We start from the raw sequence: 17,789 nt of genomic DNA on the forward strand, positions 1-17,789 counted from the left end.
TTTACACCAGGCAGACCCTGGTCTTCACAGATAGAAAGAGCACATACACATTATGCTCAACAAAACAGGTGACAGCTATTCTCTGATTCATTTCTCAGACTAAACTTGACAAATCAAAAAAAAACTTGCCTAGTTTAGTGATTTAGTCAAACTTGGTCTGCATCTAACTGCTCCAATACTCATGGGAATGCATCTACTGAAATCTACTTGCCAATCAGCCTCCTCTCATTAGGTTTAAAATGCTTTTTTACCCAGTTACATTGGCATTTGTTGTGAATGGTCTTTATGAGGGCAGGATGAAAGGCTTCAATAAAATGGGTATGCTTAGTAATTATTTGATTTTACATTGTGGCCCGTTGTAACAACAGCCAAAATCCCATGTGTATTTTTTAAAAACTGCACTCCAATCTTAAAGATCTTAAAGTCAAAGAATCTCACACCATAGAAACAGCATCCCCCACCCATCATGTCTATGCTGACCACAAACACCAAACCACACTAATTACATTTACCTGCACTTGGTCCATAGCCTATTATGCCCTGGCACATTAAGTGCACATTCAGATGCTTCTTAAATGTTGGGAGAGTACTTGACTCCATCATTTTCTCAGGAGCACGTTTCATATTTCTACCACCCTCTGGGTGAAAAAAAGATTTTCACGGATCCCTTCTACACCACTTACTCCTCACCTTACGCTTATTCCCTTGGTCTTAGATACATCTGCCAGGGGAACAGATTCTCACAATCTACTCTGTTCAGGCCCCTCATAAGTTTTGTATTTCTGAATCAAATCACCCCCCTCAGCCTCCTCTGTTCCGAGGAAATCAACCCAACCCTCATAACTGAGACTTTCCATCCCAGGCAACATCCTGACGAATCACCTCTATGCTCTCTCATGTAATTATTTCCTTTTGATAGTATGATGACCAGAACTGCACATAGTACTCCATCTGTGGCTTAACCAATGTTTTATACAGTTATGACAAGACTTCCTTGCTCCTATTTTCTATGCCCCAGCTATTGAAGGCAAGCATCCTGTATGCTTTCTTCATTACCCTAATCTATGTTGACACCTACAAGCATTTATGACACCTACAAGGTCCCTTTGTTGCTCAGTACTCCCTATTAGAATTATGTTACCCTCAACATGTGCTTTTATCTTGTGTAGCAACCTATAGGACCTTATTTAATGCTTTTAGAAAACCAAGTACAACAGATTACCGGTTCCCCTCTGTCCACCATTATCAGTAAATGCTCTCACAAAGCAACATAGTCTCTGCCTAATCACATTTGATTTTCTAAGTGCCCTGCTATGATCCCTTGAATAATGTACTATAAAACCTTCCCTAGGCTAACTGTCCTATAAATTCCTGCTTTCAACCTCCTTCCTTTCTTGAGCGCAAGTGTTATATTTGCTGGTTTTCATTACATAGGGACTCATCCAAAATCTAAGGAACATTGCAAGATTGTAACCAATGTATTTATTAATTCTGTAACTATCTCCTCTAGGATGCAGGCTATCTAGTCCTGAGGAATTCTCAGCTTTAGATCCAATAATTTTCATACCATCTTTTCTCCGTTTATGTTGGTAATTGTTTTAAATTTTTGTCCCTCCCTATCGCCTCTTGATCTTTAATTATCTTTGGGAAGCTTTCTAAGCTTACTTCCATGAAGAAAGACATAAAATCCCTGATCAAAATCTCCAACATTTCTTTGTTTTCCTTTACTAACTCCCCAGTCTTGCACTCTAGGTGACCAACACTAACTTTAATTAGTCTTTTCCTATTCAAATACTTGTAAACACTCAGACTATCTGATGTTACTTTACAAGCCAGCTCTCTTTCATACTCTGCTTTCTTTATCTTGATTATCTGTTTAGTCATTCTTTGCTGGTTGTCAACAGTGTTTACCATATTCTGACAATCTTGCAGATTTGTAATGCTTCTTTTAATTTAACAACTATCTTTAACTTTTTTATTTACTCACAGATGACACATCCTTTCCAAAAGTCTTTCTTTCTCAATGGAATAAATCGTTTCTAAGGGTTCGAGGAACACAGGAATATTGGAACAGGGATAGGCCATTCAGCTTCTCAAGCCTGTTACATCATTCAATGTGATCATGGTTGATCTGTGACCTGCCTTTTGCCCATATCCTTAATACCTTTGCTTCACAAAAAAAAATCTGTCTCAACTAATCTAGCCTCAACTACTCTATGTGGCAGAGAGTTCTAAACCTCTACCATCCTTTTGTGTACAAGTGCTTCCTAATATCTCTCCTGAATGGTCTGGCCTAATTTTTAAACTATGACCCCTAGTTCTAGAATCCCCAACCAGCCGAAATAGTTTAACTTTATCTATCTTGTATTTTCCTGTTAATATCTTGAAGATTTCAATCAGATCATCCCATAATTCTCTAAACTCTAGGTAAAACAAGCCAAACTTGTATAATCTCTCCTAATAACTTAATCTCTGAAGTCCAAGTATCATTCTTGTAATCCCACGTTGTACAGTCTCCAAGGCCAATATATCCTTTCTAAGGTGTGGTGCCCAGATCTACCCTCAGCATTCCAAACGGGCTCTAACCGGGGTTGTGAATAGCTGCAGCATACCTTATGCATCTTTATACTCCAGTCCTCCAGGTATAAAGGCCAGCATTTAATTACCTTTTGTGCTTATTCCTGCACATTTCCTTGGCATTTTAAAGACCTGAAACCCCCAAGTAGCTTTGGACATCCACTGTATTTAACTTCATACCATTAGAGCTCAAAAGTGCACATCTGATCTTTCCCTTCCAAAATGGATAACCTTACACTTGCGACATTATCAACTATCTTCTCAGATGTCTGTAACTGCAACTCTACCAACTTATTTTTAAACATAATTTCCCAGTTCACCTAAGGCAGCTCTGCCTTCATACCTTCATAGCCATCTTTATTTAGGTTTAGGTCATGGCCCACACTTCTTCCTTTTGAACTGAACATTAAATTTTATCATGTTGTGATCACTGTCATCAGAAACTCCTTAACCATGACGTTACTGATTAATCTTCTCCTGTTGCACATTACCAGATCTGGGACAGCCTGCTCCCTGATTCACTCTGGAACAAGGGAGCATAGTTTAAAAGAACTGTCCCAAAGATACTCTATGAATTCATTTTTTAGGCTATCTTTGCCAATCTCACTTTTCCAATGTACATATTGATTTAAGACACCCATGATTACTGCAGTGCACTTCTTATATGACCTATATGTATTTCTTCCTGTGCATTCTGACTTCAGTGTAACTACCATTAGGGATCCTCGGAACTACTCCCACAAGTGAGCTCTTACCTCTACTTCCTTGTTTAACAAAAAATAAGTCGCTGCACGAATGGATTCTACACTTTGATCTTTCAAGTTAAGAATAGATCTCAATGCTAAATTAATGGTTTAAATTCTTAATTAACAGAATAACTCTATCATCTTTTCTAGCTTCATTCCAAAATGTCAAATAACCTTTCACATTCAAATCACAGCCATAGTCAATTTTCAACCATGTTTTAATAATGCTTAAACAGATCACACATAATTACCTCCATCTCTGCTAACAATTCATCCCTTTCCGTTACAAGTGCTGCATATATTCTGATATCAGGCCTTAAATTGTGTTTTTTTAAACCATTCTTACATTCTTAAACCATGTTGACGCACTTTATATGTTATGCCCCTCCCTGTCAGAAACTGTAATTATTATCCAAATTGTTGCCCTGCTCCATCACTTTGGTGTTTCCCTGCACTTTACCATATCTCTCCTCACTTCCGCACAATTAGTTTGAAGTTCATTTTACTGCCCTCGTTATACAATTCACCAGAACACTGGCCTCAGTGGTACATCTTTTACATTCACCAGTACTGGTGCCAAGACTTTAGGTATTGAAACTCATTTCCTCCACACCAATCTTTGATCTCTGATTTATCTGTCTAATCATATTGACCCTATGCCATTGCTCATGGCCCAGGTAATAATCCAGAGCTTATTGACTTTTTAAATTTAGCCTCTAGATGCTTGTACTCCCTCAGCAGAACTTCATTCCTTGTTCTCAATATATTAACAGTACATACATCTTGACAACTGCATATCCCATCCCACTGTACTCTTCTCTCCAACATGGACAGCAATTCCCAAACCGAAGCACCAAAACATGAACACGGCCCTCTGGATGCATACTTTTGGCTGCGGAGAGTTAAGTGTACCTATCCCCTGACAATGCTGCCAGCTATTACCACCACATTGCTATTAACATCTTCTCACTTGAATGTCTTCCTGTACAATGGTAGCATGCTCAGTTCATTTATTCACACTGTAGCCACCACTTTCCTTTATACTGGCTGCAGGTACCTCAAACCTGTTTGATAGGGCTGGGGCTCCTCCACTGCCAGGGACACACTGACAGTCACAATCTGTTGCCTTGGACCAAATTAGAGTACCCTATTCTAAAGATTTGACAGGCTCCTAGAATAAAGTCTCCAGGTAACTTTTCCCTCACTCTGATGCATTACAAACCTCCAGGTCAAACTCTGAGCTGAAGGTCTTTGAGTCATAATGCAATGGTGTCCAGGATCTCACAATATACATTCACTCCCTTTCTTTTGGCTGTATGAGCTTGACTCTGTGCTAGCAGCCACTTTCCGCAGTCTGACAATTGTGGGCCTTAAGCACACTGAGCCTACATCTGGAGCAGAGTACCTAATTCAGGTTTACACTTCATGGCAGTACTAAACGAAAGCTCTGTTAACAATATTTGCCATATTTCACTGAGGTACAAAACCAAGATGCAAAGGATTGTATTCCAATTTTGTTCCAAAGAATGGAATGATCCTGGTGATCTCAATGATTTTCCTGCCCCAATCAACACCACCGAGATAGAAAACTTAGTCCTTCAGATCACTGGAATATCTGTCTGTGTGCATATTAGCTGCTAAATTTGCTTTAAGTAATTTGCTGCAAAACACTTTTCTATGTCCTGAGGATATGAAGGACAGCACATGAATGCAAGTTTTCTTTGCCCAGAAAATATTGTTTCCTCAAACAGAAAAAGACACATGAAATCAGTCAATAAGCCTGTAGCTTAATAAATGTTTTTGTGTTTCAGCACATCCCACAAAGAGGCTCCAGCAATTTACCTACAATAAAGCCAAATTGGCTGAAAAAACCCATGTGTTTCATTTTCTTTTTCACTGAAGAAATACTTAAACATTGCCCACTTTCCAGTCATTGACCACATTACTACTTCCAAAGATTTTTGAAAGATTACTTCTAGTGACTCCATCAGTTAATTCCATAGTCTTATATGCATAATAGCTATGCCTGCACATTCTTCTACCTGTAGTGTCATTAACAGTTTCCTTTCAATCCATCAGCGGTAATTGCTGTAGGGTGTAAACTATCCCTAGAATTGACATTTTATACTAACCAGATAGGATCAGCAAAATTGCTCAGTTATTTTCTACTAAGCAGCAAAGAAGGTAGCATTGTAAGAAATGTTAATTTTTTAAAAAGAAATCATGGGATGTCACTGGCAAAACCAACATTCATTGTCCTCCTTCAACTGACCTTAAGAAGGTGGTATTGAGCTGTACTTGAACTGCAGCTATTCAAAAATAACTTCTTTTCATAGAATCCCGACATAGAATTCCTACAGTGTGGAAACAGGGCCCTTTGGCCCAACAATCCACACTGACCCTCCGAAGAGTAACCCAGTCACATTCCCCTACCCTACCATTCCCTGATGAATCTCCACATCCATGAACATTATGGGCAATTTAGCATGGCCAACTCATCTAACTTGTACATCTTTGGATTATGGGAGGAAACCCAAGCACCCAGAGGAAATCTATGCAGACATGGGAGAATGTGCAAACTACGCATACAGTTGCCCGAGGCTGGAATCAAACCTGGGTCCCTGGTGCTGTGAGGCAGCAGTGCTAACACTGAGCAACCATTCATGTAGAACATAGAACATACAACAGTACAGCACAGAACAGATTGTCCGACCAGAGGGGAGACCATATTGGATTTGATATTTGGTAACGAACCGGGAAAAGTGATGGGCTTGTTAGTGGGTGAGCATATTGGTGATGGTGACCACAATTCAGTGACTTTCACCTTGGTTATGGAGAGAGATAGGCGCTTGCAACAGGGCAGGTTTTACAATTGGGGGAAGGGTAAATACGATGCTGCAGGACAGGATCTGAGGAGCATAAATTGGGAGCATAGGCTGTCAGGGAAGGATGTCGTTGAAATGTGAAACTTTTACAAGGAACAGATACGACGTGTCCTTGATATGTATGTACCTGTCAGGCAGGAAAGAAATGGTCGTGTGAGGAAACCTTGGTTGACAAGGGAGGTTGAATGTCTTGTAAGGAGGAAAAGGGAGGCTTACATAAGGTTGAGGAAACAAGGTTCAGACAGAGCGTTGGAGGGATACAGGATAGCCAGGAGGGAGCTGAAGAAAGGGATTAGGAGAGCTAAGAGAGGGCATGAAGAATCTTTGGCGGGTAGGATCAAGTATAACCCCAAGGCCTTTTATGCATAAGTGAGAAACATGAGAATGACAAGAACGAGGGTAGGTCCAATCAAGGACAGTAGTGGGAGACTGTGTATTGAGTCAGAAGAGATGGGAGAGGTCTTGAATGAGTACTTTTCTTCAGTATTTACGAATGAGAGGGACCGTATTGTTGAAGAGGAGAGTATAAAACGGACTGGTAAGCTAGAGGAGATACTTGTTAGGAAGGAAGATGTGTTGGGCATTTTGAAAAACTTGAGGATAGACAAGTCCCCCGGACCTGACGGGATATATCCCAGGATTATGTGGGAAGTAAGAGAAGAAATCGCAGAACCGTTGGCAATGATCTTTTCGTCTTCACTGTCAATGGGGGTGGTGCCAGGGGACTGGAGAGTGGCAAATGTTGTGCCCCTGTTCAAAAAAGGGAATAGGGATAACCCCAGGAATTACAGGCCAGTTAGTCTTACTTCGGTGGTAGGCAAAGTAATGGAAAGGGTACTGAGGGATAGGATTTATGAGTATCTGGAAAGACACTGCTTGATTAGGGACAGCCAGCACGGATTTGTGAGGGGTAGGTCTTGCCTTACAAGTCTTATTGAATTCTTTGAGGAGGTGACGAAGCATGTGGATGAGGGTAGAGCAGTGGATGTAGTGTACATGGATTTTAGTAAGGCATTTGTTAATGTTCCCCATGGTAGGCTTATGCGGAAAGTCAGGAGGCATGGGATAGTGGGAAGTTTGGCCAGTTGGATAGGGAACTGGCTAACCGGTTGAAGTCAGAGAGTGGTGGTAGATGGTAAATATTCAGCCTGGAGCCCAGTTACAAGTGGAGTTCTGCAGGGATCAGTTCTGGGTCCTCTGCTGTTTGTAATTTTTATTAATGACTTGGAAGAGGGAGTCGAAGGGTGGGTCAGTAAATTTGCAGACGATACGAAGATTGGTGGAGTTGTGGATAGTGAGGAGGGCTGTTGTCGGCTGCAAAGGGACTTAGATATGATGCAGAGCTGGGCTGAGGAGTGGCAGATGGAGTTCGACCCTGTCAAGTGTGAGGTTGTCCATTTTGGAAGGACAAATAAGAATGCGGAATACAGGGTTAACAGTAGGGTTCTTACTAAGGTGGAGGAGCAGAGGGATCTTGGGGTCTATGTTCATAGATCTTTGAAAGTTGCCACTCAGGTGGATAGAGCTTGTAAGAAGGCCTATGGTGTATTAGCGTTCATTAGCAGAGGGATTGAATTCAAGAGTCGTGAGGTGATGTTGCAGCTGTATAGGACCTTGGTAAGGCCACATTTGGAGTACTGTGTGCAGTTCTGGTCGCCTCATTTTAGGAAAGATGTGGAAGCTTTGGAGAGGGTGCAGAGGAGATTTACCAGGATGTTGCCTGGAATGGAGAATAGGTTGTACGAGGATAGGTTGAGTGCTAGGCCTTTTCTCATTGGAACGGCGAAGGATGAGAGGTGACTTGATAGAGGTTTATAAGATGATCAGGGGAATAGATAGAGTAGACAGTCACACACTTTTTCCCCGGGTACAACAAAGTGTTACAAGGGGACATAAATTGAAGGTGAAGGGTGGAAGGTATAGAGGAGAATGTCAGGGGTAGGTTCTTTACCCAGAGAGTGGTGGGGGCATGGAATGCGCTGCCTGTGGGAGTGGCAAAGTCAGAATCATTGGTGACCTTTAAGCAGCAATTGGATAGGTACGTGGATAGGTGCTTAAGCTAGGACAAATGTTCGGCACAACATCGTGGGCTGAAGGGCCTGTTCTGTGCTGTATTGTTCTATGTTCTACAACAGGTCCTTCGGCCCTTGATGTTGCGCCGACCTGTGAACTATTCTAAGCTCATCCCCCTACACTATCCCATCATCATCCATGTGCTTATCCAAGGATTGTTTAAATTTCCCTAATGTGGCTGAGTTAACTACGTTGGCAGGTAGGGCATTCCACGCCCTTACTGCTCTCTGAGTAAAGAACCTACTTCTGACATCTGTCTGAAATCCATCACTCTCGATTTGTAGTTATGCCCCCTCGTACAAGCTGACGTCATCATCGTAGGAAAAAGACTTTCACTGTCTACCCTATCTAATCCTCTGATCATCTTGTATGTCTCTATCAAATCCCCCCCGAGGCCTTCTTCTTTCCAATGAGAACAGACCCAAGTCTCTCAGCCTTTCCTCATAAGACCTTCGCTCCAGACCAGGCAACATCCTGGTAAATCTCCTCTGCACCTTTTCCAATGCTTCCACATCCTTCTCGAAATATGGCGACCAGAACTGTACACAATATTCCAAGGGTGGCCGCACTAGCGTTTTGTATAGTTGCAACATGATATTGCAGCTTTGGAACACAATCCCTCTACCAATGAAACCTAACACACTGTATGCTTTCTTAACAGCATTATCAACCTAGGTGGCAATTTTCAGGCATCTATGTACACGGACGCCAAGATCCCTCTGCACATCCACACTACCAAGAATCTTTCCATTGACCCAAATCAGCCCTCCTGTTATTCTTCCCAAAGTGCATTACCTCACATTTAGCTGCATTGAACTCCATTTGCCACCTCTCAGCCCAATTCTGCAGTTTATCGAAGTCCCCCTGCAACCTGAAACATTCTTTCACACTGTCCACGACTCCATCGACTTTAGTGTCATCTGCAAATTTATTACTCCATCCACCTATGCCTGCGTCTAAGTCATTTATAAAAATGACAAACAGCAGTGGTCCCAAAACAGATCCTTGTGGCACACCACTATTAAACAGACTCCAGGCTGAATATTTTCCATCAATCACCACTCGAAACCTTCCTTCAGAAAGCCAGTTTCTAATCCAAACTGTTAAATCACACTCAATTCCATGCCTCTGATTTTCTCCAACAGCCTACTATGTGGAACCTTATCAAAGGCTTTACTGAAGTCCATGTATACCACGTCGACTGCCCTACCCTCATCTATATGCTTGCTCACCTTCTCAAAAAACTCAATGAGGTTTGTGAGACACGACCTAACCCTGATGAAACCGTGTTGACTATCTGAAATCAAATTGTTGTTTATTAGATGATTATAAATCTTATATCTTATAATACTTTCAAAAACCTTTCCTACAACAGAAGTAAGGCTCACTGGTCTATAATTTCCTGGGTCATCTCTACAGCCCTTCTTGAACAAGGGCACAACACTTGCAATCCTCCAGTCCTCTGGTACTAAACCTTTAGACAATGGCAACTCATATATCAAAACCAAAGGCTCTGCTATCTCCTCCCTAGCTTCCCAGAGAATCCTTGGATAAATCCCATTTGGCCCAGGGGACTTGTCTACTTTCAGTCCTTCTAGAACTGATAACACCTCTTCGTAACTAACCTCAATTCTTTCTAGTCTAATGTCTCGTACCTCATTCTTCTCCTCTACAATTTTCTCCTTTTCCTCTTCGGAGGGTCAGTGTGGACTTGCTGGGCCAAAGGGCCTGCTTCCATACTGTAGGGAATCTAATCTACTCTCATTTTTGATCATAGGAACACCAGCTACATTGCACACTACTTGCTGCCTTCTATTATTCTTCCAGTTGGTATAGGATATACATTTGCAAATTAGGTTACAAATCAGCATGACCAAACTGAATAAGAAAACAGGCCTGAGTAGCAAGGTGACCTTTTCCTCTTTCTACATTCAAATAGGTTTGGCAGTGGCCTCATGATAGAAAGCAAAATTATGAATAGGGCTCAGAGTCATTCCAATCGTGTACTCTTTGGGCATTTTGTAAATTTGGATCATGCAATTCATTGAGGGTTCTGTAAAGATACAAAGGTAGAGGGAACATCCACTTATAGAAACTGCTTTCAATGTATTGAGACTGCGTTCAAGCTTACTTTCGTGAAGTTATTGCTTGGTCACTAATACTCAGCTTATGATACATTCACACAGCTTCAGCCTTGAACAGAAAAATGAAAAGGAAATAGAGTGCAACCATTAATTGCTTCCTGATTATCCACCAGCATTTTCATTGGGCTAAAATTCTTGATACCCACAATGCTTCTCATTCTATTTCACCTCATATTTTGGGTACAATGATTGACAAGTTTTCAGTTAGCTGCATAGACACTATTTTCACTTTTGTCAGTTTTACTCATTGATCCCAATGATAGTCTTTACATCCTGGTGGGTAAGCATAGTTCAGTTTACTAGCATTTCTCAATGCAATAGGGTGTCTTAGCATTCCTTCTTAAGCTTACAGATAATAAAGTTTCCCTGCTCCAGGAAGCTGTCTTTTCCTGTAGTCAACTTCAGAATTCAGTTCAATGGCTTCACAATATTTCTGCAAAAAAAACCAACAAAATTAAAATGAGAACTGAGTTGAACATTTGCCAGCCAAAGAAAAATAACTGAAAACTTTAGATGCATTATTAACATTTTCTATTCATCAGAACGTTATTAATTTTTTTTGGAATGCATTCTGAAGTATGAACATCATTGACCATTTAAAGTTCAGTCAGCATCTATTAACTCCTATTTACGTCATATTAATGCTGAATTAGTATAAGTTGTAATGTTATCATTTATATCATCAAGCAGTGTTTTGTGCCAATGTCTCAAGACTGTGTGCATGCAGCCACAGAATAACATGGAAAAGGTACAAATGGCTCAGAAATTTCAATGGTCAGACAGATAGTTGTTTCTGCAGGATAGTTTGGAGTTGCGGGTTGGAACCATGCAGAAATCCCAATGCAGCTGACATTGGGAATTGCCTGGGAAATTCAAATTTCCTCAGGGCAATTAATCTACATCCAAAATCCTCTGAAAAAGTCCCTTGAATTCAGAAATTTTGAAGAGTTGTGACTCACTTAAACTGTCGAATTAACCAGGAAAGCCAAAGGATTACAAACCTACTACATCCCCTATGCCCCCCTCCAAACTGAGCAATAAAACTCTAACCCTGACCTCCTGACCTGACAACCACCAAATCCAACTCCAACTGACCTAACAGTCCCCATTCTGACCCTGTTGAACCTGACACCGCATGCAAACTGACCGTGCCTTGCCTTGCACCCAACTCCACTCTTCCACAAGACCTGCCAGATTCCCAAATCCAATAGACCCACTTATCTGGCAGCCCATCACCCACCTATCCACCACTGACTTTCCTGCCTCATCCATCACTCACCTGCTAACCTAGCCTCTCACTTATCTAACAACTCACCCTACCTCTTATGTCATCTTATAAACATTTTGTCAGTTGCTGTTAAAGCGATTGCAGAATATTTAAACTATGGAATATGGAACTTAATGGGGTGGTGGGGGTGGGATTTTTTTGTACTGATCCACTCTGCTTCTGGTAAGCATTCCAGCATTATTCACTCTGTTTCCTAAGAGGAGACATCCTAACAGGAATTTTGAGGGCAGGACTTATCAAAACTTAAGAGTGTATTTTCTTGTCCAATCGGGGTCAGAAATAGGATTTACAACCCTGATCAGAAAATCCGGGCTATTGTTGAGTAAACCACAGGTCACCCATCTTTGTTGGTACAAGTACCAAAAAAACATACTTATATTATTTGCACAATAAAAATAATGATTTGAACTGCATTAGTAAAAGCATTGCAGCCCAATTGCATATTGATAAGATCAATCTTATAGAAAGTGGATCCCATGGTGTATATTGACACAAAAAGAGAATACATTAAAGCTATCCTGTGGGATCATGGCTACCCTGATCAGATCATTTCTCACTATGTATCATGCAAACTCACAAATGAACAAATGCCCACTGTTTTCAGACCCAATAATTGTACAGTCTACCTCAAATTATTTTGGAAAGGCAAAGTATTTCAAAAATTGAATAACAGTTTAAGCACATTGCTTCACACTGCTGCAATACAGTGGAGATGGAGTGGGCTTTTTCCTACTACTTCAGTATAAAACATGTTCTGCCTACCACGCAATGAAGCAGTGTCATGTTTGAATTTCAGTTCTGAAGCACATCAGGTATCTAAGTTTACATCCCAACAACTGGCAGACTGCATTAGACATGTTCCTCTGGCTGTCTGTGATGGACAAAGTCAAGACCCTGCTCAATTAACACATGCTTGCAAAACCCAAACAAAATGCCCATCATTTGAAGCGACTCAGTGATTGGGTAGCATTTACTGAACAATCCAGAGTGCATTCATTGCGACACTAACAGCCAATTTAAGATAACCAGCCAATATGGCTCATTGACACTTATGAGAATTGACATAATAGATAAGTAGGGACCATTCTTTTCAAACAAAGGGAATATGTTCATGCCTGCACCTATATTTGAATTACGAAGAAACATGGGAACCTAAGATCCCCTGATTCTCTCTCTCTATGGCAATACCTTGGCTATTCAGAGGTAACTTGCCAACCAATTAGTAACTCTCACCTCTTGTGGAATAAATTGTTATAAAATTCGTCACTCAGTGTCATAAAGCACGGAAACAGATTCTTCGGTCCAACCAGTCCATGCAAACCATGTTCCCATACTAAACTAGTCCCACATGTCTGCATTTGGCCCATATCTCTACAAACTTTTCCGATTCATTAACTTACCCCAATGACTTTTAAACTTTGTAACTATACCTGCATCCACCACCTTCTCTGGCAATTCATTTAACACACAAACCACTCTGTGTAAAGAAGTTGCCTCCCCTGTCCTTTTTAAATCTTTCTCCTCTCACCTTAAAAAAAACCCTTGTCATTCACCATATCTACACCCCTCATGATTTTATAAACCTCTATAAGTTCACTCCTCAACCTTCTTCAGTCCAGTGAAAAAAAGTCCCAACTTATTTTTATAACTCAAACAGTAATATCCTGGTAATTTTTTTTCTGAACCCTCTCCAAGTAATAATGTCCTTCCTTTAACAGGGTGACCAGAACTGTGCACAGTACTCCAGAAGAAGCCTCACCAACATCCTGTACTTCAATATGACATCCCAACTCCGATACTCAAAGGTCTGAGCTAAGCGCCTTCTTAACCACCATCTACCTGTTATACACATTTCAAAGAATTATGCACCTGAACCCCTAGGTCTATCTGTTCTACAACACTACCCAGAGCCGTACCATTAATTGCATAAGTCTTGTTTGTATTACCAAAATGCAATTCCAAAGATACAGCCAGTTCTAGTGCCTGTTTGAAGTCTAATTGGGCTTCAGCTAGTTGGTGGTTTTGCATGGTTATGTGATTAATGCTACATACCAACCAGCCTTTACCCCAACTCAAAAATGACTGCTGAGAGTTTCTTCAAGACATGCTTTAATCTTGTCACCAGTGAAGTAACTCCACAGAAGCTGGTATCCCATCACCAAGACACACTTTATTTATAGCAGCAAGTCCTTGACTTTGGTACAATCTAATCAAGTCAATTCCTAAGGCATCAGGATGTCTGACACTTCTGTTCTTAGTTGTCAGCCAGGTGTCCTTGATCAGACCTGATTAACAACCACAATCAGGGAACTCATTTGTTCTGAGGTCCTCCTGGCTGACCTTGGAACAATCACTAAAATCAATCACTTTTCCTTAAGCAATCTTTTATCAAACTTCTAAGTTCAAAATCCAGAAGTCTGCCTGGGTCCTTAAGCAGAAATGGTTATTCGAGATAGATTTGATAAAAACTAAGAAAAGCAGAAGGATTGTTATGAGAATATTAAAATATAATACCATTGTATTGTATTTATTTTCTGCTCCACAAAAGGCGAGTTGAGATAAACAAATACAACGATAAGTTACATTGCCTCTATTCACTTTCATGAAGCAAACTTTTTTTAAAAAGTGTTTAGCTGATAGCACATAAGTCAAATACTTTTTTGTCCCTTTTCCAAGTCTTGATAGATTACATTGAGGGTAGAGAACAAAATGGCTTCTGTGACAATCCTTAGGCACATCTTCAATTCAGTCTGATATCTGGGCAAGTGGAGCTTCTTTTTTCAGGGGTATAGGAAGCGAGAATTTACTTACAAAAGCTGTCTCAAGTACAAGAGCCAAAAGTAGCTAGTAGAAACAGTACAGAATGACAAAAGCTATAACTCCCACTTTCCCCATGTGACCTTTGCTATTAACCACCAAAGAGGAAAAGATACAAAACTTAAACAACGAAAATGCTTTATCGCTGAATTTTTTTAAAAGTAAAACATATTTTGCCAAAGAAGGAAATAAATACCTTTACTCAAGCCCACATTAGATTATTAATGAAATAAGCTGCTGATTTTAATAATTAACTATTGATTTGATCAGATCTTTATTGTTGATGTTAAGTTGTCATCATCAAGTGTCAGCAATAATTTCAAAAGTACGGTTTGTGACTGAGTTTTGTTATTTCTTCATATGGGGTACTATCAATTGGAACTGTACTAAACAGTACCAAAGCACCCCTACCAATATTTTACATTGTCATTTAAAATAAAGTTATTATTATACCCTTATTAAACTGAGCAGGATCAGCATACTTACAGAGAGCTACTGCTAGCAGTTAAGTGTTCAGCTCCATTCAAACACAAGGTTTGCCCATGCAGTATTTTCAAGAATGCCAATTCATGTTCAACACAAAGCTAACCACATAAGAGTGCATCGACCAAATACATTCTCATACTGGGCCTTTACCAGCCAAGAGATGTAAGAAAATGGAATTCCCCAAAGCTACACTTTTACTTGTGTAAACTGAATCTATTTCCTCCAGGAACAGACATTCTTAATGATTTGTCAATCTGCTTCCAGGGGAGGAATTAGGGCAAAAAGAAAGCAAGAGAATAAGTTCCATAAAAGTATTTTTCCTTAGAAGTTTGATTGAAATCCATTAAAAAAAGTTTGATTTTAAAAATGTCTCATATCTGTACTGAGGTACATCTTTACACCCATTTCTCAGTATTCCCAAGTGCTAAAGGAATCAAATGCCTCATGGCAGAATGTTATTTGCAAAGTTTATTTTTAAAGTTTGCAAAGTGGATTTTCTAAGTTATTCATATGACAAGCAATTGTTAATAGGTGACAGTGATGTACAAAAAAAAATCAAGCTCTGTGGTACTCCAGGATTAAGGCTAAATCATATTTTTAGATTTCTCAACTTGATCTGCTGTATGCAGTATTATTTTTTTTTAAAAGATACTGTGGCTTGATTCCCGTCTTTCATTTACTCTCTATAATTGGAAATAATTGTTCTGAATTACTTTTATTCACGCTGTCAGGGTTCTTGACAGGCATTATAGTGATTTTCAATGATGCAATCTTTCATCTCTGATGTATCTTTGCAATCTATTGAGACTCTAGATCATGGAAGTTTCTGTGCTGCAAAAGGACAAAAGGTTAGGCATACGTGCAAAGGCAATAAAGAGAACAAAGCTGCAGTTTGCATGACATGAATGAGGAACTTTCTGGTGATGTTATGAACAAGATAAAGCAAGTTCTGAAAACTTCTGGCACATATAACAAAACCTTTGCACCTTGCTGACCACTTACAGCTGGAGGTAAAATTCTCATTATACACCTTCATAATCAAGAAAACCTGATTATTTTTGTAGTTATTGGCCCAACTGTAGCTATCAACAGAAATCAGGCCCATCTTGGGCTTCAGCTAGCTATCTTTTAGACTGTCATAACTATTGCGACATGTTCATGTTTCCGCGTACACCTTCTTTCAGAGAATGTTAAAGTGCAAGACAGATATACATTATTTATTATTTTCCGCTACACAAAGGATGAGTTAAGATAAATAACTAATACAAAAATATATGTTGCATCACTTTTACTATTGACTTTTTCATAGCACTGTGGAAATTCTCCTAAACCAGCATGCTTATAGAATGCTACTGCCAGCAGTTAAGTGTTCAGCTCCATTCAAATACAAGGTTTGTCCATGCAATGTGTTCGAGAATGCCAGTTCATGCTTAACACAATGACAATCACACAGGAGTGCATCTACCAAATACATTATCATACTGGGCTTTTACCAACCAAGAGACATGACATAATGGATCTCTTGAACCTTAGTGGGTACTCTTTGATCAAACTCCCAAAAGCAAATGTCCAGCACTTAAAGAGAATTCAGAGGATTCACATTGGACTCAAAATATTAACTCTAATTCTTTCTCTGCAGATGTTGTCAGACCAGCTGAATATCTCCTGCACTTTGTTGTTTATTTCATATCTCCTGAATTCACAGTATTTTGCTTTTACTTTTTTTTTTAAATTGTAGAGAAGGGTCAGTTATTCTCATGCAAAACTGTTAAAAGTATACAGGAAGGAAATTTAGCACTTTCACAGGAAAATGTTGCCCAGATTATTTTTCAAAGTAGTTGGAAGGGGAAACATGTAAATGGGAAGAGTAATTTTCAAGCAATCTACATTAGCATTCTCCTTAATGAGGTTACCCAAACTATCAATTTAGAGCTCTTGTATCCCAAGTTTGGTTGTGTGGGGATTAAAGGTAACATAATGTGGTGATTGGTAGCCCAAGGGTTAAACACCATAGCTGAAGATAGTCAGCAAAATACAGAAACGTGTCTGACCAGAAATGATTAATAATGATTCCAGAAATGATGCTGCAACAAGTTCTACACTACTATACTATCAATCCTTGTCCTAATCAGCCTTTAAAATTTAGGTTGTTAAGGACTGATTCTTTGAATCATTCATAATTGCACCGTGAAGTGCTCAAAATGCATAAATGAAGATTGCCAAGTCAACTACTGGAACCCTGCATGAGACATGAATACATATAATCCCATTTAAGTGAGGCACTGCAAAGCTTTCTCAGTACCCCCGCACTGTCTTTGTTTTGGGATACAAAATCTCAAGCTACAAGTTACAGAAAGCCATATCTGGTAAGTTTGAGATGAATCCACTTTAAAAATACATTATGCAGTTCAGTTTTTTTTTAAAAAGGGATATAATTTAGTATTCTATTAAGGTTCCTCAAAATAACTGTCAGAAGCTATTCACACCTTTGTGGGTCCTCTAAAACTGCCCAGTTTAATCATTCTTTTAGGCTTCTTACGTTTTCAAATATATATCTATTTTCTTTTTTAAAAAGCTACAAGAAAATCTGTTTCCAACCTGATTGCTGAAGAGGCATTCCATATCCTACAACTGAAGTATAATAAAAATCTGATAGATTTTCCTTATTAAAATGATTTCAGTGTTACATCTAGTATGTTGTTATTCAATTCGTTTTTGTTTACTACAGATCTCAATTCTGAACCTTTCTCATTGTATTTATTTCTATAGGATA

At 39.6% G+C, this 17,789-nt stretch overlaps 1 protein-coding gene across 3 annotated transcripts in view; it reads right to left on the reverse strand.

Moving 5' to 3' along the window:
• afg1lb (AFG1 like ATPase b) overlaps positions 1 to 17,789 on the reverse strand; it is a 171,934-nt gene that overhangs the window by 35,157 nt on the left and 118,988 nt on the right. For all 3 annotated transcript variants that reach the window (XM_072552390.1, XM_072552401.1, XM_072552409.1), the window contains one exon: positions 10,776 to 10,858. In XM_072552390.1, coding sequence (XP_072408491.1) covers positions 10,776 to 10,858 — 83 coding nt within the window. The remainder of the gene's footprint in view (positions 1 to 10,775; positions 10,859 to 17,789) is intronic.

Source organism: Chiloscyllium punctatum, chromosome 3 (genome assembly GCF_047496795.1).
Source record: "Chiloscyllium punctatum isolate Juve2018m chromosome 3, sChiPun1.3, whole genome shotgun sequence".
In the NCBI taxonomy this organism is placed as follows: domain Eukaryota; kingdom Metazoa; phylum Chordata; class Chondrichthyes; order Orectolobiformes; family Hemiscylliidae; genus Chiloscyllium; species Chiloscyllium punctatum.